Here is a 24,322-nt window from a genome sequence, read left to right on the forward strand (position 1 = left end):
TAATATTTCTAATATTTCACAATGTTAATACTTATTTTACCTTATTTTTGATACATAATTACAGCCCTGGTGAGCCTAAGAGACTCGAAAAATGTTCATAACCCCAAACTTTTGATGGGTATCACTCTTAGAAGAAAAGCTTTATAAAACAATTTAAGGTTTCCCATAATAGGATCATTTCATAGATTTAGTTAGAAATAAAAATTTGTTAAAACAATTTATTTATAAGTCAATTTTATGAATTAAACAGGTCGCAAACATACTTTATCATTAAAATTTTTTTAAATAACCCGTTAAACATAAAAAGTATTATGCGAACTTCAAGACATTCCTCCTTATATATAAACATTTTGGCATAAGGTTTTACATTTCTTTGAAATTTATTCAAGAACACTAGGGTTATGTATACAACTCCATTGATGCATTTTTCTGTGTTGTGTAGTGTGTAGTGTTCCATATTCTTACTGGGCTACATGAACATTCATTTATACGAACATTTTCTAGCACAAAAAACAATGAAAGGTTTTTCTTCTCCTTGCATGATCATTAGTATTAAAGCATAAAGCCAAAAAAGAGCAACAGTATTAGTGTGATTCACAGTCCATCCATTTAGCAAGATTTGGAGGAGAAAGTCTGGTTTCAGACTTCTATCTAAATTAGCTTCTTGATGGATTGATCGTTAATTGTTCTTAGAAGGCTCTGCACCATTACCTTCCTTTGAATGTCTCCACTGCCATGGATTTTCCCTTGGCAAGAACACATTTCTCTATTACTCATGCACCAAAGAGTCAATGTCTGAAGGAGGACCAATTCGTTACAGGGTTGTCGATAACTAAAATATAATTAATTTTGCCTGAACGGGCTTAAGCATCTGCTACTGGCTTGCCAAGCTTCCAGGCTGTGATAATGTGAATGAATATGAAGTCTTTAAAACGTGTTTTTAGTGCCATTACAAGGTTAGAGAATGTTCCCTACTCTACGTCTTCTTGGTGAAAAAGTTTGTCTGTTGCTTTCCAGCTGTTAGCTGTAAAGTTGTGTAACCCCCTTACAAGCACTGCAGACAGTGTTCCGGTGAAGAGCCTGGTGTGGGGCTTTTATTTACATCCCCTATAAAAGCCTGTGGCGCTCAGTGTGGAACCTGCCAACAGACAGAATGTGAATAACTGTCTCGGTGCGAGAGCCAGCATGCCAGTGTATTCACTTTTAATGCAGGTAACAGTGAAACGCACAGATGCTGCTGCAGTGTAAGTGCTAAAAGCAAGCAGAAGGAACTGGACAGATTCCATGTTTTCTGAAGTGGCTGTGAGTTTTAAAAACACACACATATACAGTAGGCCTTGTTTCACAGATTAAGCCAATACTAGGTCTTAGTTCAATTAGGACATTTAAGTAGCTTTTATAAACATGCCTTTAAAGAAAGAAAAAAAAACATTACTGTTGTGCATATTGAGACAAAACAATGGCACTGACACAGTTTAAGCTATGTCAGTGTAATTTGCTTTCAGTTAAAACAGCTCAAACATATTTAGTCTTTTATTTTAGGAATTTGAATAGGTTTAAACATTGTCTCTGACAAACATTGCTAAACAAAAGCAAACTATACACTACCATTCAAAAGTTTGGGGTCTGTGAGATTTTTTATGTTTTTGACAGAAGTCTCTTATGCTCACCAAGGCTGCATTGTGAAATATTATTAAAGTTTAAAATAACTGTTTTCTATTTAAATACATTTTAAAATGTAATTTATTCCTGTGATGGAAAAGCTGCATTTTCAGCAGTCAATACTCCAGTCCTATTACTTATTATTATTATTAATTGAAATACAATAACCACCGAAAACACTCTGAATCACGACCGCTTCAACATAATACCAGCCTATTCTGCACTGAGCGAACGCAGCGCCCGGCAAACGACTCCCCATTGTGACGTAATATGACGCGGTGGATTATGTTGAAAACACATCAATGTTGAGAAGCTTAATATTTTGTTGAAACTCTCATACATTTTTTCAAATAATTCTTTGAGAAATAGAAAGGTTAAAAGAACAGCATTTATTTGGAATACAAATAATTTGAAATCCCCATACTTTTGAACCGAAATATAACGTGACAGTACTACTTGCTACATTGTTACAAAACGAATACTTCAAATAATAGATAAATAATTTTTCACAAAAATAGTAAGCAGCACAAGAGTTTTCAGTGACAATTATAAGAAATGTTTCCTGACCACCAAATTAGCATATTAGAATGATTTTGATCAAATAAATGCAGTCTTGGTGAGCATAAGCAATTTAAAATTTCAAAAACATTCAAAATTATTATAGAGTGAACGATATTATAGAGTGAACGGTATTATAGAGTGAACGGTATTGTGTGTGTGTGTGTGTGTGTGTGCGTGTGCGTGTGCGTGTGTTATCTCCTGTAAAAATATATGCTTTTGTATTTACTCCAAATTGACAAGTTTTGTTACAAATGTACAAATGTGGTTTGTTGAATCAAGGCTAAAGCAAAGAAAAATAGAATGGTTGTCTATTCGAGGGCCTCAAGGTCAGGAATTGAAAGCCACATTCTAATGGTCACATGCATTTCTGGAAAAGCTCAAATCCGAAAAAAGTGTTTTATGCAAATACTTTTTCTTTTATTCCGATTCAGAGAATTTGTGAGAGATACATGTTCCAGTAATACACATGACACTGTCTGGCTATTAGTATGCAAATGGAGCGGCGTTTTCTTCCTGAATTGTATTTCATTAGTAAACTGATCTGACAGGTCAGACAGGGCTGTTTTAGAATGCTGGCTCCTCTCCAGAATGCATTTGTGCACAATGCTGGATCTCTCTGTACTGTATTTTTGTTTGGTGTCATTTTTTCCCCGACCACCATTGGAAGTGAAATGTTAATAAACCATGCAGCGCCCTGAGAATGATTATTATATGGAGGTGTATGAATTAGGGCCAGCTTGTCAAGTTTGTCAGGGTGCTGAATTAGAGAGACCAGTGTGAGCCATAAAGTGCCACTTCATCTGTCGGTGCCGGCTTTGTCGGAGCTCAATTAGCATGCAGATTTCTGAATGCTTTATGAGAGCGCTGGGACTGAAGGACCTCTCAAAACATTGATTTATGATCTGAGCTCTGTCGCCGTTGCCTACGGCATTGGGGCAGCCCGCACCGGTGCTTTTGTTTTCAAATAATGTTTTTACAGTTTGGCAAGGTCTAGTGCAATAAGCGACACGATTTATATTTCACACATCATTGTTCTAAGGAGGCTTATGCGATGTTTGGAGTGTTTCTTAAGTGTCTTACAATATGTGGATTATACGTTGATGCCCTGATTAAGCATTTGATGTAAAGCATAAGCAGTTCGTATTTGCCTTCCTCGCTTTCAATCTCACTCTCATTCTTTCTTTTCTGTAGCTGTAAGCAGAAGCTGTATCTTGAAAACCTCCCAAACACCAGTATTATCATCCCGTTCCATAACGAAGGCTGGTCCTCTCTGCTCAGAACCCTCCACAGCATCACCAACCGCACACCTGACCACCTGATCGCAGAGATCATACTGGTGGACGACTACAGTGACAGAGGTAAACAGAAGATCATTTCTTTGTCTCTCAGAGCATCTGCTTGACATCAGGGCCATTGCTGGTGCCTTTCTGCATTAGCTGCTCAAAGTGAATGTTGAACGGAGCTTTTATAGTACTTGGTCCTTGAGTCCGTAATTTATTGAAGTAGACAGGGCTTTGTCAATGGCCACTGAGTGACAATTATATGTTATGTTATGTTATGTTAGGATTGGGGTTTTATCAATTTGAAGGGACTTTTGACACGTGTAGGCTCCCTCAAAACTGGGGTTGCCTGTTAAAATTATATTGCATATACATCTTTCACAATTTGTTTTGTCTGTCATGTTCACTACATAGTGGTGGAAATTATATATTAAATATTTGTTGGACCCCTTTGTCTCATTAAGGCTAATTTAAATGTTAGCATTTTATGTATTAGTACATTTAAAGCACATTTAAACAGGGGTAGTTTCTTCATTAGGGCGATAGGGCGACGCACCGTTGAATTCGCATTCAACCACAGAGTTACGCCGTCACTGGGGACTGTTTGTTCTGCCTCTGGATATAGTCCAATCAGTGTCAAGTCAAGTTCTGTGGAGTACCGTCTCTTTTTGGGTGGTTTCACTCTTGAGTGTTCCCATAGACTTCCATAGAAAGATTTATTTTTTTCGAACTTCAGGCACAGCAATGCATTCTCTATGGGTTCCAGGAGGGCTCGCACTAATGTGCTTTCGTCATCATAAGTAAACTTAACTTCTGCAGCGATTGGTGGAAACAAACATATTAACAATCTTTACGCTGAAGTGACATCCAATAATTTCCTCAGTGCATAACTTACATTTCACGGACATATTCTTCATCTGTAAATGTTAGAAAGTAAAGCAAATATTTCCATTTTGCTGTCAGGAATGGAGCCTTCTGCAAGCTAAACTTCAGTGAACGAGCGCCACCGCGCGCATGCGCTTCAAACAGACGGAGCGCAATAGAATAGGAGCGCAATAATGCTGACTAAAACATACATTAACACTAAAATATAAATATATTTTGCGAAAATATTTGTTGTTGAATATAATAGCACATCATGGTGAACATCATGTGCAATATGTAGAATTTCAAACCTACGAATGTATTTTTATGATAGCAGGTTTGTTTATTTTTATTTTCATTTTTAGTTTAGTGCATTTACCTTCTTTAAAAATCATTATTTTGTTTTTTAGATTGTAATGTTAGAATGTAATGTGATTTGATTTTACCCCTTTTTTGCACATGATAGATAGACTGCAAGGCTTTTCATAGCCTTCAATATGAACATTGTTTGTTGGACAATATTGGTCAGGATGTGAATTTTTATTTTTATTTTTTTTAATTAAATACAGATTTTTTAAAAATTCAAATAGAAAAAAATTAAATACTGAGATTAAACGATACAGATTTGTTTGACCATTTTGCCCAACCCTTTCTTATGGCATGCTTTGAATGCTGAATTCTTTGTGTTTTAGCTAAGCAGTAATGATACAATACTATCATTGTAAAATGGTTATTTAACAATTAGCCCACATTCAGTCCTGCATTACTAATTCAGTTGGTTTGTCTGAAAAATTGGCGTTTTTAGTCTCATTGACCATGAAAAGTAGAGAACATTCTGCTCATTGTAAGACGTTTGGTTGTGGAATGCAATAAGTTCAAGTCAATAGGAATGTGTCTTTGCTTTGAGACACATAGCGCTCGGTTGAGCACTATAGCACCAAATACTCCTCCTTTTGGAACAGCATCCCAATACCTCACACAATAAATCAATAAGAACATCCCACCGCACAATGCCCCTCTGTACTACAAGACATCTCAGCCAATAGCATTCCATCTCCCAGCTGGGCATGCATCATTACTGTAGAGGAATAATGGGAGAGCACAATAGTGAGCGTGTACTCCTCTCTCTTCCCATTACAATACTCATGTCCAACTGAAATGACCTGACATTAGACTGAGAGTCATCTTGCATCGTTTGATTTTTGATGATAAACAATGTTTTTATTTTTTTATTTTTTTTTATTACACAGATTGTTGTTTGTGTCAGCATGTTCATATAATATAATACAGTGTTTCCTAATTCATGTCAGGCCATCTGCAATGTTTAACGTGTGTGTATACTGTGTGTAGAGATTAACTCTGCTATGCTAATCAACGCAAGCTCATTGGTCAGTTCCCTTTGACGATGAGCTCATATGAGATGCAGATTTTCTCTCTCTCAACAGATTTTTGACCTAGAGCAACAGTAGCAATGAACTCTCAAAGCATAGAAAATGTCAGTTTTCTGGCATTTCATTGCAGTGATTTGAAAGCAGATTCACTGAAAAAGCACTAAATCTCCTGTGCATTCGTCAAGTGCTCGTATGAGTCATTTATGTGGTTTAAAGAGTTTAAAGAGAATTTTTAGCCAGATGCATTGCTTACTCTCTGTAACAAACATTTGTCAGTTTCCTCAGATCTCTAGCAATGAGAGGTAATTCGGCCAGTATACAGAAAGAATGAAAGAGCTTTCCAGTACTGCAAACATGATTTGGTAGTTAACGTTTCACTCAGACTAAAGATTGACCAATAATGTCCAAGTGCATTTGAGAGGAAATAAGCACCTGTCAGTAGTGTCTAACTGCACTCTCTCTACACAAACACACAGAAGGTTGTGTGCAGCTGGTGGCCTTTTTGTCTGGACAGTCGCTTTTGAAAATGTTCAATACCATCAATCACAACAGCCAAAAGCGAGAGCAAGATCTAATAAGCATAGAGCAGAGGACAGTCCAGAATGACTGACAGAGAGCCACACCTCTGCCACTCATAATCACTGGCACTAACCAAACCCAGATATGATGTGGATATAAAGTGGGCTGAAGTTATTCCCCCCATCTCCGTGTGTTCTCTTTAGCACCACTCATGATATCCATTAGGGCTGGATGATATTTTTCAGACTTTTTGAAAATGTTTGATCTTAATATGCAAGTATTTTCTTATTCTATTAAAAAAAGAATGAAGCTGTGCTTTCAACCAAACAGCCACTGTAGCTTTGGTAACACTTTATTTTGATGGTCAGTTAACACTCATTACAGTATTAGTAGACTGTCTGCTTACAATATCTGGTAACACTTTATTTTGATGGTCAGTTAACTCTCATTAGAGTATTAGTAGACTGTCTGCTTAATATCTGGTAACACTTTATTTTGATGGTCAGTTAACTCTCATTAGAGTATTAGTAGACTGTCTGCTTAATATCTGGTAACACTTTATTTTGATGGTCCCTCAACAGACATTCTACTGTAACTTAATACTTACTACTTACTTACTACTGTAAGTAACTTTGCAGCTGCATGTTCCTGAACCCCTGAACCCTGGCTATCACCAGACCAAGCTCAATCTTTTAAGATTGAACATTGGTCTGGGGAGTCTGCTATGTATTTTCTACTGCACAAGAGGCGTGATCAACGGGCATAGTTCAAATGACTCTGTACGCAATTGGATAGTCCTTCAACCAATCAGACCAACGATCCGGGTGACGTACTTTGCAGAGCAACGCGATAACTCCACACAGGAAATGTGTAACCAAACGTGTTGATCAGCGGTTTGCAGAAGCAGCGATGGAATCGAGCGATTTTTGCAGGTTGTGCAAAAAAAACATGAAAGTTAGTGGTATTTACACCCACTCGAGCTATTTGTTTTGCTAAAAAGAAGCCATTGAGCATTTTTGAGAGGTTAAAAGGTATTGGATTGACGGTCGTGCGAGAGACGGGTAAATCAGATTGTGCAATCGGTGTGTAACCGTCTGTCGTCATTGTGTTAAACCCGCCAATAGCGCTCCAGGTGGATACGCCGGATAGATAAATGTATACAGAGTTCCAGCCTGAGCTGCAGGGCGAAATCAAATCACCGGCGGATCAGGCTGGGTTTACCCAGTCTACCTGAACCCTACAACTAACCCTAACCTAACAGTCTACCAACGGTCTACTACGACATCTACTAATGCTCTAATGAGAGTTAGTTGACATGTAGTTGACAAGTCAATAATTAGTAGAATGTAAAGTAAAGTAGACCATCGAAATAAAGTGTTTAAACAAATACATAATTATAAACAGGAATATTAAATGTTTTCATATATCAAAAATGCCACAATGAGATGTCTGTGAACATTTTGAATGCTAACAAATGACACTAAATAATCACAGAATCAGAGTTTTGAATCGATTCACTTAGTTTGAGCTGATTTACTGAAATGAGTCAAACTTACTAAATTAAATGCTTTTTGCTTCTAAAAATGATCATAACATCTGTCTTTAAACTGTATCATTGACTCGTGATACAGTTTTTGTATAATTGATACTGGAACATACAATAAAAATAAGAAGTGCATTAAAATCATTGCAATATTAACAATCCTAAATGTATTTTTAATGTATGCAAGTAAAACCAACTTTTAATGCTTCAGGCAGACACTTATCAAAGCAATTTACATTGCTTTCAAGATCCAAAATATACTGTGCAGTGAATGTCCTAATATTCATATAGAGTTCATTTTAAAACATCTACTTATTAATAGATGCACATGAAAATACCGCAGCGGCGCTCCTCACTTGTATTGTGTGATTAACTTTCATGAATATGTAGAGTGTTTGTGTTTCTTCGACTCTGCTTAAAGTAAAGTATTTTTAGAGCGTTGCTAAAGTGGAAGCTCTGCTGGTGTCTCTCTCGCCGCCAGCCTGGCTCTTATTGAAGATAAGCATTTCCACCATGTCTCACTCTGTGCAGAAGAGGCCTTGCTGGGCTCTCATTAATTGTGTGGATACAAATTAAATTCATGCCATGCATTTAATTAATTGAGAAACGTCTTCGTCATGGAAGCTCACAGTGCCATTCAGTAGCGTGAAGGTGCTTCATCACTGAACACTTTTGTTGTTCTTTCCTTGGCCCGGATGACTCGTTAAGGCTTCCAGAATGTTTCTTTTTGCCTGTGTGTTTAGCTAAGCTGTTAAGTCAACTGCATGATGATTAAATTCATATTCCTTTAATAGATAGTATTCAATTAGAACATGTAATTAAAGCTCTCTTCTAATGAACCAAAATTAAATGGCTTGCGTGAAAGATGACACTTGTGTAAAGGCAGATACAACACATGCAAGTCAGACTTCATTTTGTATTAAGGCTAATTAAACCGGCATTAACATTGCATGGACGTGTGTTCATATACAGTAAATCAGTATTAGTGACCATTACAGTATATTGATAAATGGAATACATCAGCTCTATGCTTGCCATTGTTTCTGTTTGAATGGGGGGGGGTAATGGGGTTGTAAATTTTTGTACATTTTGTAAAAAAAATTTACGTTATGCTCAATCGGCAGACTTAAACAATATACGTGTTAAAATTATTTTAGTGTGATACAATTGCTTACTTACATTTTCTTGTGTTATATTCAGTTTTACAACTTTATGGTAATGTCAACGCAATGACTGTACAGTATAAGTTGTGTAAATAGCTTTACATCTCAAATAACACACGTTTTATGAAGAATGAATACTTTTATAAAACATTTAAGATTTAGATACTTCTGTTCAAAATGTTGGGGGTGGTATAATCACCAAGGCTGCATTTATTTGATCAAAAATATGATTCTCCTTATACCAATAACAATTTTCACAAAAACAATTAACTAGATCATCTTCAGGCTTCAGTTTCACTTTCATGGACTTTCAGTTTGTTTTCATCAGTCACATGTTTCTTTGTTTCACGCACAATCTGTAACACTTTCTGTCTGTTCCTGAGTTTATTGTATTATTAAATCACTATGTATTGGATCTTGTGTACCTTCGTCTTCATCATCTTCAGTCTTAGGACACAGGCCATGCCGACAAAAAAGTTATGGAATTCAAAAGTGGATTAGTCAAACGGTTCTCGAATAATGTGCAAACTAATTTGACGAAAAGCACGTAAAAATAGATGTGAGGCTATACCTCCTCAATGCTAGCGTATTTAAAACAAACTTGGTTTGTGTTATGACAACCATCATGGTTGAAACCATCACCTAGTGGAAAAATGACTATTTTTGTTTTTTTAACTTCTGAACAGGTTGGCCAAAAATCACACAAAAAAAATCTTTAGATTCGGTGCAGCATGGTGAGTTGAACGATACCAAATTTATTTATCGACCATTTTTGGTGTTGGCCATTTTTAATTTTATGAACGCATTGGTGTTTCGTTACAAAACTTGAAATGTGGATTCAACACTATGCCTTGAAGGTACTCAAAAAGTTTTGGGGCAGCGCCACCTTGTGGTCAAAAAGATTATAATTAAATGTAAAAAAAAAAACTGTCCAATTTTCACCAAATTCGAATTCATGTTGATAGAACAAAAACACTTCAATGAATTTAATGGCGCAATGCCAAACTGCATGTTAGGTTGTATCTCTGGAAAGCTTTGACATATTGACCCCAAACTTTATCTGTCATTGTCACTTCACATTGACCACGCCACATCAATATGGTAACAGCGTCACCTATTGGTAATTTTTTTATTAGCAATTAAATCATATCACTAGTGATTGTATTTATGATTTTTTTCAGCCATTGTTATTTTGTCATAATCAACAATATGCCACAAATGTTGTTGGTCCAACTTAAAGTTAAAATTCTGCCATCATTTACTCCCAGTGTTTCAAACCTGTATGGCTTTCTTTCTTCTGTGGTGCACAAAATAATGAAATTATTATATAAATGTATTTATTTTTTGGGTTAGTATCCCTTCAAACTTGTACTGAACCGAGAATATTCATGTAAGAGCAAGTGTCACAGAAACACATTTATGGTCCACCTTCTGTGAGTACAATGTCACAACACAACCTTAACTTCCATAGCCTAATTTGTGTTTTTACCTGCTGGAAGCTGAATTTGTAGTAATTACTGACCAGCCTCCATGTGACCTTTCAAAAGCTACAGCTGACACAATTAGTATGGTGTGAAGATAGTCTGGCTACCTTTGGACACACACACACACACACACACACACACACACACACACACACACACACACACACACACACACACACACACACACACACACACACAAAGACACAGAGACAAACACAGATTCACAGTTTTTGCTGGCTCACCTTGACAGTGAATGATTACTATGCTCTGTGTTCTGCGAATGACGAGGAACAACTCCTGCAAGCCAAATGTGTTTCCCTCCAAGAAAACGTCCTTGAACTCCTCCACAAAGTGATGTAAAGAACCGAATGATAAAATCTTTGCAGTAACAAGCTGTTCATGCTGCACCCTTTTCTGACATACTATTTGAGAAGCAGACAGTGGGATACTGGGCACTTTGCTAGCCAAGCCTTTCAGAGTCTTCTGCTAAGACAGCGTAATTATTACAATCACCTCACCTCTTTTTTAGAGCAGACACATGCACGCCATGAACCAATTCACAAAGCAACTTGAGATGTTACTTAAAGAGAGAGAGAGAGAGAGTGCTCTTATCTTGGATCTGTCAATGCTTTAGTGAGTACACCCTGCATGCTTTGCTCCAAAAACTGCCCAAAGTGCAGGTGATATTTTTAAAGTATGCAGGTAATTTAGGTGTGGATTCACCCGTCAGATTATTTGCTTTGAGAAATATAGATATAGAGGTAGTGTAGAGGTCTGTCCCATTTGCCATTCTTTGGTACTATTTTAGGCCATTTTTGTAGGATAAGGAGTGCAAGTAGTGGGTTCACAGTGAGCAATGCAATAAGACACTTTATGCACTCATGCACCTTGTGAAGCAGAACAGGAGTTTTATCTGGAAATTATAGTGGAATAATCAAAAATTGTCAAAATGGCAGACGCAGTGACTGCTGAAACTTGGGTGATAAGGCTGGTCCTCTGAGTGTTGGTGGTCCACTGATTAATGTGAAGACAGGTCAGGTGACCACAAGAAGAAGAGATAAGACCTGTCCTGATGCCCTTGATGATGACTTGGCGAGGCTTCTCTGTAGGGCGACTCGGTCTGTGAAGAAGGCAGCATTATGCAAAAGTTGAATGCGTTGACAAAATTGTTTAATATTTGTTTAACATATACTGTATGTAAAAGGCCGTTCTGGCTATTGGCTATTTATTTCAGCAGCCATTACTACAGTCTGTAGTGTCACATGATCCTTCAGAGATCATTCTGATATGCTGATTTGGTGCATACACACATTTCTTGTTGAAAACAGTTCTGCTTCTTAATATTTTTTTGGAAACTTATTATTATTTGATGAATATAGAGTTCAAAAGAAAAGTATTCATTTGAAATGTCAATATTTTGTAACATTATAAATACATTTTATTTCACTTTCAATCAGTTTAAAGCTACAATATGTACTTTTTTCACCGCTAGGGGTCGCTAACCTCTTACAATAACAAAAGCGTAGGTTGATGACGCATAAGCAGAATAATGGAACTTGTCGTCATGCCGAAGGATCTAATAATGTTTATGGATGAGTGAATACATTGATTTTTTTAACATGACTGTGGTATGAAGCAGGGCGCGATTGCTAATGAGAGACAGATATCAGCGCCACACGCGAGTCCTGCGGATATAAAGGAGTAAGGACATTTTATTCTACCGAACTACACGCAAGTGCTTAATTATTACTCACACAGGTCAGTTTATTAGAATGAAACGTGTGAGGTAAGCAGCGTTGTTTAACTTGGTCAACACTATCATACTAAACTGCATTTGAGTGTGTTGGAAGTTATAATGTTATTCTATGTGTTAGTTTGTCTGTATGAGACTAGCAGTAAGCTAGATCAACATTAGACTAACATACTGATAATATTCAACGCATTCTCATCCTAGTGCGTCATATACTGACACTTGTGACAAAACGTCTACATCCAACGCACATGGCACCCTTTAGCGTCAATATGACACGCACAGTTATGGTTGGGTTTAGGTCTGGGGTAGGGTTAGGGTTAGACCGCTAGGAGGCGCCTTCTGGCCCATTTCTATGTGCGTCTCATATTGACGCTAAAGGTTGCCATGTGCGTTGGATGTAGACGTTTTGTCAAAGCGTCAGTATATGACGCTTAGGGATGAGATCGGGCTGTAATATTCTAACATTTCATCTTGTTGAGCTATATAATATTGATTAGTTTTATGTACATTTACTCACCTGTCTAATAAAGTACATGCAAGAGTGGCGTCTCTGTCAAGTTGTGAAGCTCTGTCAAGTCAAAGTTTGTCACGGATGCGGAGCTCTCGGCATCTCGAAAACGCCACACTGATATTGATCCTCGTTTTAGTTCTCCTTGTCTCCCAAAGTCTGCTTGCCATGGTCCATAATATTTAAACAAAATAACAACAGCGTGAGCGTGCCGCTAGACGTAACACAGTTGTCCACATCTGTCGCCATGGTTACTATGGCAGTAAGAGCGGAAACCAGGGATAACGCGGATAATACGTCATTGACAGGCGACAAGTGAACAGGGACAAGCCATATATGGAATTTCTCTGAAATTAAAATATTTGGGAACTTTTGGCATTTTGTAAATACACAAATGTATGTATTTTATTACAAAAATATTACATATTGTAGCTTTAATACATCCTTGCTGAATAAGAGTTAATTTCTCAAATAAAGAGACAAAAATAAGACAAGCATTTAAAATGTCACCTTATTTAACTGAAATGAAACAAATGTATGTACTGTAGTAAAAATAGCATTAGTGTTGTATTTGAGATTATACTACCCTTCAAATTCATATACTACATGACAGTGTAGTGTAGTGCACAGTGTATAGTACATCATTTAAGACACTACTTATGTGATTTGTTTCTCCAGTAGGGACTACTTAAGTCACTATTTAATTGCATTTGTTAGCTATTAGCTAAAAGCCATTGCGTCTAGCGAGTGTTGGGGTAAATCACCCCCAAAATACAGGGATTATCTAAGCAATAAATGAATCAAGGTGAAGAAAAAATCCATTGTCTAATAGCTTTTGCTGCACAGGAGGCAACTAATGTACCCTAAGCTGGCTGGGCTCAAGATCAGCCTCAGGGATCAATGTTCTTAAGCCCAATCAAAGCAATTCTATCGCATTATTTGGCTAGACTAATTGCTCGGACTAAAAAAGTGCAAAGTTTACCCCTAATGAGATTGACCCGTAGAATAAATGTGTTCCCTTGCTTTAAAGATTACGCTGACTTTTCTTATCCAGGGGCGCTTGTTAAATGAACACTTCCTGAGCATCCGGCTTTAATCGCTATTGCCATAAAATCATTGCTTGAGCATATTTCACAAGAAAAATGCTGTTTTCCCAGTGTCTCTGATTTAAAGGCAGAAATCTCTGGATCAGCCAGGGTGTTTCACACATTATTGCAGTTTATCATGCACTGCACAAGTCTTTGCTACCCATTAGCAGTAGTGCAGTCTCCAGTCTTTTTAGTGGATGATCAGTGGGCTGGTCCTCTGGGTGTAAGTGGTCTGCTGACTGAGCCTCGGTGTGATGTGCCTAGATGATAAGACCTGCCCGGATGCCCTTGGACATTTTGCTGTCTTGGCGAGGCTTCTACCGATGGGGAAAGGGCAGAATCTCTCTAGAGTGGCCGTAGATGCGATTGATTGGAGCGGGCAAAAGAGACAGTGATGTACTCTTTGTCACTGCCACTCCCCCATGGCGTGAAAGTTTAAAGCAAGAATCAATCCTCTCGTTGGCCGCCTCATGGAGGCTGTCGATAGTCATAAGTGGCTGACCTTCTCATCAAAGTTTGTGCCCCTCATCAGGCTCACGGACTCTGGCAGATATTGCTTGGAAAGCTGCATCCATCAATCCTGTGCCAACACAGCCAGGGATTGTCATGGTGACAAGGCTTTGAGGGTTTTTCACAAGAGCTGAAGTGTTAATACAATTAATAACACCACTGTCAGTGGCAGATGTTCAACAGGAGTTAGCATTTAAATGCAAAAACATTATTTTTAAGCTCCACAATGCGCATAAAATACATTGAGATCAAAGTCATAGTCATCAGCATCAACAACCCCCAGTTTGCACAATCCAGACGTTACTGTAAGTAGCATATTGTTTTGTTTGATATCTTCACTTACATATATTATCATGTTCATTTACAATGCACTGCACTCAGTCTGCAGTAATTGGTCTACTAATAGCTACTTCAGAGACTTTTCTACTTAAAAGTATGATGCTCAGAACTAGTCCCTGCTGTGAAAATGGTTATCTCTCGCTCCCACTTTGACACTTCACCACTAAGGATCTGTCTTCCTGTTCCCCAGGCTCTACACCACTGATGAGCTCTGTCAACCTCTGTATTTTGACATGGTATCTACTACATGGAGTGAACTACATTTAAAGCTACACTGTAAAAAGTAAAAAAAATATATTACATTGCAGTTGTGAAAGAAATGTACAGAGTCCTATCTGTACAAATGTACAGGACCTTTGCAAAAATAAAATAACAGTACAGTACACAGACTTTTGCGTGCGCACAATAAACTTTTTGTGTGCTTACAAGAAACTAATAGTTATCCGAAACTATATGGTAGCTTTGTGTGAAGAAACAAATTGTAAGTTGTTATTTGCTTTAAATGCATGATCCCTTAAATGTGGATGTTTCGCCAATCAGTAGGCTATTACATATTCAGCTCTTTCATATTCAGAGACCCGGATCTATATCTAACACGGATGGATCTCTACCTATCGTGATAATATAAAACTCTCCTGATATTAGAGTAACAATTACAGAATAATAAAATAAAGCATATTTTATACCTTTTGGAGCTTGGAAGGGTTTAGTTTGAGCAGATGAGCAGATAGATGTCCACTGAATTTAATGAACATTTTTTTTTATTGATTATTAACAGTTAGTTTCTCTCTTTCTCTTTCTGCTAGTTACATTGTTGCACCAGTAGGAATGAAACCGGTAATAAGTTAGTAAGTCTTTATGAAACCGGAAGTCTTTATGAGTGAGCCATTCATTCATTTACAGCTTATTTGTTCAAAAACGCTGGTTTAAGGAACAAAACTATTGTGTCTTTATATAGCTACAAGTTATCCAAAGATGATTTGTTTAAACACTGTTTCATTCAGGACTCAAACAAGTATTTGCCTTTATGAGTGAGTCATTCAATCTATTTTAGCTGATTTGTTACAAAATACTTTATATCTGATGTCTTTAAATAATATTGTACTTACGTCAACAAATGTTTGGAACAATGTAATTATTGGGTTCATGTTCAATTGTGAAAAACATTTAGCTGCTATTTAGGTGAGATACGGATATGGTCAGAGACAAGTATCATATTATGGTTAGGTCAACAGTGTAATTTTAGATGTAATTATATGCTCCAGGTATTTTTTTTTATATATATAAGTGCAATGTAAAAATATGTGTACACAATAAGTGCATTGTATCAAATGAATGGTTACACTTTATTTTAAGGTGTCGTTGTTACAATGCAATTATATATTTGAGTACTGAGTATTATTCATTTACAACATGTACAGTACTTACTATAGGGTTAGGGTAGGATTAGGATTTGGTTGAGGGTTAGTTGCATGCAATTTACTGTTACTATGGTAAGTACATGTAACATATGTAACAACTACACTGTAAAATGAGGTGTTGTCAAATGAATAATTTAAATATTAGTACATAGTCATTTATAATAGAAATAAAAAGTGGGACCATTCAGAAATGCCACAACTGTGTATTGTTTGGAGGCAGGTACCGCTTCTGCTGTGACTCAGTTTAGAACTATTTTTGTTGGCGGAGCAAAAACAGACAAAGTTACTGAAAATATTGCCTAAAGCGTTGTAGTGTACTCAATAACTTTATTGTTAATGCACTGTCCCACAAAAGCAATATCACACTCTAAACCAGCATCCAGAAATCACATGTTATACTACGGGTAGGCACTGATTTCAGTGGCCTGAGAACACTGGTGAAATTTGATTTGGATGAAATGTGACCTTTTTTTTTAAGTAAGTTATTGAAGGGCATTGAATCAGTAGAGGCTATGGCAGAATTGGTCATAACACCACATGAGTGGGCAAAGCAATAATGCGTCCTTCAAATAAATAACTTAAAAAATCTCATCTTTATTTTTAGGTCATTCTACACCCTGCTCATTTGAAAGTGTAGAACCATCATTGGATACACTAAACTCAGATTTGTGGGAGCACTACATTAAATGATCACATTTTTGCTCTCTTTTCCCACCAAAATGAGCCTGACTCCTTGACAGCCACAGCTTTTTTATAATGAGATACATCTACGCCCCACTCTCTTCAATCAGTCTTCTCAGGTAGTCCATTTCCTTGGCTGTGGGAGGTTGTGAAATATTCAGGAGCATGCATCAGTAGTCCTATTATTGAAATCAGCAGCTACTCTTTTTAAAAGGTGTAGCCATTAATCAATCATTACCGGAACATTGGCTTTATTATTTGCTTCATTACCAAAGCTCTACCTCTGGCAACCACCATTTTGTGTGCATGAGTGGAATCTAATGCAGCGACTAGTGCCATTTTTCTATCATTATGTGAGCACTAGAGGTCTTTTGTTGGAGATTACTGATAATGTTTTCAACCCTTACAGCCCTCCGTAACAGAATTCTATTGTGTACAGCCTTTCAGGATTAATTAATTGTGTCACCATGCTTGTGTGTGAAAGGCATGTGAATGAAAGGCTTAAGACTTCAGGTGAACTTAATGAAAGTTTTGCAAAGTATTTCCAGTACGTAAGCATTCATAAAGGTGCTAAGCTTCAATCATATGTCAAGTTGACTCTACATGTCTAATGACCTCCACTGAAGTGATAAGAGAAGTCATAGAGATCTAACAGGCCGATATAATCAAGCCACGACTGTCCCAGCATGATGACTTTTTATCAGATTGCTTTAGAGAGACCCCCTAACAAGATTCATTGCTTTTCTTTCTCAGAATTAGGAAGGGGTTATCTGCAAGAGCGGTCAACTTTGGAGGGAAGCTCTTTTAATTATCATATCGTTGTCGGCTATCGATTCCGCCCTCGTCTTAAAGCAGAGGTATCAAAAGAACATCCAGCACCAAACCAGAAAGAATGTCTCATGTCATCCGTCGTGTCGCCTTGCTCAGCTGAGAAATGGTTGGAAATTATACTCCATTTAGGGCAATTGTGCTGCTGCTCAATACAAAGCCATTATTGTCCAGGAGAAATAGAGTAACATCTCTGTAGAGGAGCGACCGCCATCATGTGGGAGTGTAAAAACAGCTGTGATGGATGTTGTTCAAATGTAATGACTGAACTTGCAGTCAGCACAGTAGAGGAGGAGAAGGCAGAGACCATTGTGTGTGGTGGTTATTGGCTCCTGTTTTTACTTGGCATAGTCAACTGAAATCGAGCTGGGAAATAAACTGCCTCACACACGCCAAGCCCTGAACGAAACTTGCAAATTGAATATTGCTATGAAAAAAAAAAAAAAAAAAGACTTCCTTGACTAGGCTGAATGCAGCTGTGGCCAAGAAGGTTATTTATTTTGTCGTAAATGAATGTGCCACGATGCCACCGGCTCAATTTCGGTGGTGGATTTGAAAAACGGCAGCTATTATTATTAGTATTTGAGCACAATCAGCCTCATGTCTCCAAGCTGATTAGGAGTTGTCCTGAATGGCTCTGATTGTGTAATGATCAGCTAATTACAAAGAGCACAGTCCCATGCTGTGGTGAATTCAGCCTAGCTGCTAATGCCAGTCTGGCAGAGTGAATAATGCAGCACCCCATAAGAGTTTCACTCACAATAGCGCTACAGTAATGGCATTAGAGCACATAGCAATTTATGTGTTTTTTTTTTTTTCATGTGTTCTTTTCTGTGGATGAAATGTTAGCTTTGAATATCTCTTTGTAAATATTGCATCATATATCAGTTTCCAATGTGTATTTACACACAGTTGTTAAGCGATCTGTGTGGCTGTGATGCATATTGCCAATGAATAATAGAAAACAGCGAAGCAGAGAGCCATGGCTGTAGCCCGAATCGGATCTATTATACATAACCATGAGCTACTGCAATTAACAAGAGTTTAAAAGCGCAATCATCTGCGTAACCAGCATTTTTAGTCTTCTTGGCATATGAGGTGGAGTTTGAAAAGGCATCTAAGTACTATCTATCCATTCATCCATCCATTTTGACAGTCCTTCTGTCAAAATACTAAGAAGTTCTGAAATTTATATAACATTTCCAATTCAATCGTAATATATTTGAAAAGAAAAAAAACCTATTCAAATTTTCGATAATGGTCTTTGAATTTTGGACCCCACTATAAATCATTAGAACATGCATGTTGTAGTAGTTGCAACATGGTCGTCATAGCAGAGTTCAGTTCAGTGTATGTTGGCTGTTGTGACAGTGATAAGCACTTTGTTCCAGAATTTGAAGACAAAAATAGGGAAACTCACTGACCAAGACCGACCAGAGTGGCTCTTCTAGACTCAGGGCTTAAACCAACCAAATGTAACAGAGCAGAACAGGGCTAGAATAGGTGGACACCACATCAGGCAATTCCATTAGCTGCATTGCACACGAATCAGAGCCTTGAATCTAATTCCATCTGCCACAGAAGAACAGGGAGCTTCAAGAGACCATGTGACCCTGCAGAACGCCGATAACTGTCCTTCTGTAACATGTTGTAATGTGAACTTCGGGGCAGCTAGTGAGTGTAAGACTGAGGTATTGTGAGCCATGGTGCATAGCGGTTTGAAGCAGACAGGCTGGACTAGAACGCCGTTTGCCCCGACACTGAGACTGATGAACGTGCCGCTCTGCCGAGATGGGCCCATTTATTACAGTCTGACATGACAAATCATTGCACAAGGATACAGGGCCAGTTTGTGCACTCTGCCACCCCACCACAACAAAGCCATTGGTAATTCTAATGGCCAGCATGTGCAAATGTGACATTTCTTTTATGGTCATGCAAGTATCTCCTTTTTGCAGCCGATTCTGCACCATTAAGTTTCAAAGAAAGGGTTTTGTTTAAGCATAATATTCAGGAAGAGACCCTGCAGTTCCTCAATGACTAAAGGGGCATTTGATCCACTTTACTCAGACTGCATAATATAGGGAAAAAAGAAACGTGGAGAACCACAACTGAATACAAAAAGACACACTTTGTACTTTAATTAGATCCTTACATGTCACACATATACATTTTTAAAAAGCCTGATTTCTATGAATAGGAACAAACCTGCGGTACACGACAGTTGGGTTATTCATTCTGTAATACTAATGCACACCTCTTAGAAATATCCTCTTCACGTACCAGCATTTGATCTGATGTTTTTTTTTCATACTTGTTCCCTGCCGCTCTGAGCTTTGATGTCCGTTTTCATTAAACAGATTGTGTTTCTTTTCTCATAGAGCGGGGTCATGCTTAACAGGGCGTACTCCACGTGCAAAGAGGTGGGTCACTGGTGAAGCGTGTCTGTACAAATTTTAGAGAGATTTAAAATGGGTTTTGTCGTTGAGAAATGGCTGTGTACCTACAAGTACAGCTAATTGTATTTTCAATTAATTCCTTTGGCGAATGATGGTAATGATAAAAGCAGAGGTGACTTTTGGCACTACTCGACTGTGACTTTGTTAATTAGATTCGAGTCATGAGCAAAGCCCAGTAAATCCTCTTGTTTTTAAAGATGCTGTGTAATGAATGCAAATTTCAGTTGTTTTCTGTCTCTCGTCAGTTCTTTTTATTCGCTACATGGTCGAAAGTATGTGGACATCCATTTTTAATTAACGGGCTGTACTATTTCAGATACTCCCACTGTCAGCAGAGATATAAAATCGAGCAATACAGCCATGCAATCTGCTTAGACAAACAATTTTCATGTAGTGGGTCGTATCTTTTCTGTTCCAGCATGACAATGCGTTTGCATCACAAAGCGTGATTCGTAAAAAAAAATTTGTTTGGCATACAAAAAGTTGACTGTGATTTTGTACCATGAAAGAATGGCAAGAAAACACTGGGGTTTTTTTTCTCAGAGCTGTACACAATACCACAGAGTAATAACAGTATAGTCCGATTCTTACACTAATTTCCATTTGAGCCTTTTTTGTATATTTAAGGAATCAAAAGAATACAGCACAATCAGTATAGTCTTATTGGTAAAATTATCCAATGACAACCCATTTGTTAACATTAGTTATCTATGTTAGTTAAAATTAACGAATGATGATACATCTAAAGCATTTGATATTTTTAGTTCATGTTCATTTCAATATGTACTACAACATTATTAAAACAAAAATCCAAGCTATCATGAACTAACAATGAACAGTATTATTGTATTTACTATTATATATATTTAATACATAGCATTTTAAATTCAATATACATTTACATTTTTAGAAGGTAGAACGTATGCTTAGCATATGCTCAAATGAATCATCATGGAATCTAATAGCAACCGGATACTGCTATATAGTGTATGCAATGCCTTTAGATCTTTGACAGCTAAGAGTGGAGATGTAGAAAGGAGAAACAACAGTCTTGCGAGTGAGGAGGATAAAATCTACTCTGTGTGGCTAGAACAGACAGGAGGAGTCGGCCCATGAGAATCACCCTCTCTGTACAAACATGCTGAAGCTCAGCACAAAAGAAGAGTGTTTTCTGCTTACTAGCCCTGATGGGAGGAAGTCAATCTCTGGACCCTCTCGAGCAGGGCGCGGTGGTCCACTCCTGCTTAGCTGAACATTTGTCTGGCGGGCCGATGTATTATTCATCTGGACAGGTTTGCAGCTGGATTAGTCCCTGCCATGGCCTGTTTTCTCTCTGTCCGCAGTGATGTGCTGATGGCTTAATGATGCGACAGGTCTCTGGGAGGTGGTTAATGCATCTGGCGGCCGGTGACACCTGCCAAAAAGAGAATCTCCTGATGGGAAGAGAGCAGCTGCACAGCAGATGCAGGCTAATAAAACACTGCTCTTTACTGGCCTCTGATTGGGCGGCTCATGACAGAGGTGACGGGGAAACCACTCTTTGTTTAAGCTTAATCACCAGGCAGGATGCTGAGGTGAACAAACTGATGTGTCTTCCTGTCACACACCTACATTTCCCTGATAATGCTAGTTAATGTGGATATTTTATCAGTGACAAGCCTTTATCGGCATCATGCATTTTTAATTCAGATTATACTTAAGGGAAAAGTGCATAGCATTTCAGCCTTCAGTTAGTAAAACTCTAAGGGTTTGTCTAAATTTTTAAAGACAAAAATATTTGTGCTTATAAGCGCTGAGAGTCTCCACGGTCATGTCTGCCAAATAATAGTTCATTGAGTCAGTGAACTGCAAAAGCAGCAAATATGCCCACCTGGAGTAGTAAAATATTCATGTCATACCTGGTGTAATGTGGCATCACTAATGCGGCGTGATGGCAGATGGAATTTTGCTGGGTTGGGTGGCAGCACTACAGAGGGGCCTGTCATATTTAATGGCAGACAGTCCTTATGACAGTTCACATTAGCCGCTGCGGATGCTGAAAATTTTATATGTTTTATATTCCCTTAAGTCAGACTTTACATGAAATATCATCAGGAAATTATACTTGAAAATGAGGTCAAGGCTACAAAAAAAAAAAAAAGGGAGAGAGAGAGCTCTACGGTTTAGTTAAATTGTAGCCGAGGCTTTTAACATACAAATAGAGAGTAAATGGTATGTACACATAAACCATAGAGGAGACAAAATCAGAAGAGACCATAATTACCATTGGCTGGAGAATGTTCAAAATTCTACAGGCAATTGCCTTTGTTCATAATTTAAGACCATTTTAAGCTCATTGGAGTCATGATTTTATGCAGCCGAGTTCATAATCTGTTTTTTTTTTAGGTGGATAATTTGGAAATAATTTTGAACTCTAGTACCATCCTTTTTATATCAGTGGTTCTTAACTGTTTGATTCAAAAGCCCCCAATATTGGCTAAAATATTTCCTTTGGTATTTCTGCTGTAATATGACAACATTGCTTGTTTTCTACTTTATTTGTCAACAGAAATGGGAATGTTGATATGGTAAAATTAAACCTAACTCATTGATTCCAGTATATGTTTGTTTTTTCAGAGCTTCATGCAATAACACAAAGCTTGAACAATGAAGTATACTGCCCTACAAAGGCAAAAGACCTGTAGTGGACCTTCAAAAGAGTGTGGAACTGAGAAAGATGACTTTAAAAAATGTTATTTGTCCCATCAAATTAATTATAGGTAGGACACTGGAAATCTGGCAATTAAATGTTTAAGTAATACAAATTATCTACATAAAAAAAATCTTGAGCTCAAACTTGACTTTTGACCACTATTTTAAAGTTACTGTACTCTACCTTTGCATTGTCAGTAAAACGTGAGAAGTCCAAAGCAAAAGGCAGTAACTTCCACATTATCAATATTTGGTTGCTGATCACCATTAACAAAATCATTTTAGTAACAGCTGTATAAAATGTAGTGATCATGGCATTTATTTTGTATGATTTACAATTACTTATAGCCATCTACTTATTGCTATCCTGTGCTTTGATTGCATTCTGGTGACATTAATACATTAGACCTGACAAAATACCTACATAGCGATAAAGAGTATCTTTAATTGGTGCCGTGCTTGGCGTGCGTTCAAAATAATTACGATAAAACAGATCCTCGCGCACATTCGACAAGGGGACTGGTTTTTAGCGGTGGATCTGAAAGAGGCATATACTTTCACATTCAGATAGCCCTCATCACACTGGTGCTTCCTGAGATTCGTGTTCGAATGTGTCGTGCTCATCGTACGTTCACGAAAAAACGCAGGGTTTTCCCCTTTGAGATTCAGTGGGGAGCACGTTCTGGACTACCTCGATGACCAATTGCATTATTGCACAACCTTTTGCGTCTTTTCAGCATGCAGTGGTTTCAGCTGTCTGCCATATTATTGTGCTTGTGCACGCTCGTCCCACGGATTTATTCGGATGCTGTGATTGTATAACCCGCTTGTAACAGCTGGTCTGATGTTGCATGCACACACCAGTACTCTTGTTGATTCATTATGTTGTATATACCTGTGTTGCTTCATTATTAACACTCCCTGTGATATATTATTCCCGCATCGGCTCGACCATATTTAAGGCGATGCTGAAGGCGCCGGCGAAGTTTTGGCACTCTGCCAGCTAGATGTATGTATGTGTTTCAACCAGGTCCGATACTCTTTAGGTCTTTCATGTGTAAAATGTTTCTGTCAACTGTGCATATATCATTCCCGATCGATATCGCATGTTTGTCAATGGAAAAGGCTACACAGTGATTTAAATTTGAATGGAAAGTAAAACAAAGGCAGAACACCGTACAATCTGATCGGTAGCATTATTTGATAGAACACCGGCGCAGTAACTTCATATTGACGCGCGGCTAAACAAAGGCAGAGAAGGCTAACGTAACTTCAATTTGAGCGTTCCAAAACGACACACACACAACGTTTTGTGTGTGTGTGTGTGTGTGTGCAGCTTTAACAACCAATAACACTTGTTGTTGCAGTGCATTGTGGGATTGAATGAGTCCACTCGATAACATCCACTATGATTTCGGACACCACTGCAAATGGCTGATCCCTCAAATAGTGCCTTATTTAAGGGTATAGGGGGTTTTGGACACAGCCTGAGTGTTTGCTATACAAACTCATCTCCTGTTTGCTGATTGTTCTTTCTCGTGTTGATGCTCACCAGTCATGTTAAAGAAAGTCATGTG

At 37.9% G+C, this 24,322-nt stretch overlaps 1 protein-coding gene across 3 annotated transcripts in view; it reads left to right on the plus strand.

Annotated features, from left to right (window-relative positions):
- The window catches only part of galntl6 (polypeptide N-acetylgalactosaminyltransferase like 6), a 191,953-nt gene that overhangs the window by 56,880 nt on the left and 110,751 nt on the right, over positions 1 to 24,322 (plus strand). For all 3 annotated transcript variants that reach the window (XM_079615792.1, XM_079615794.1, XM_079615793.1), the window contains one exon: positions 3,415 to 3,581. In XM_079615792.1, coding sequence (XP_079471918.1) covers positions 3,415 to 3,581 — 167 coding nt within the window. The remainder of the gene's footprint in view (positions 1 to 3,414; positions 3,582 to 24,322) is intronic.

The sequence above is a fragment of the Phoxinus phoxinus genome (assembly GCF_949152265.1).
Source record: "Phoxinus phoxinus genome assembly, chromosome: 6".
NCBI classification, from domain to species: domain Eukaryota; kingdom Metazoa; phylum Chordata; class Actinopteri; order Cypriniformes; family Leuciscidae; genus Phoxinus; species Phoxinus phoxinus.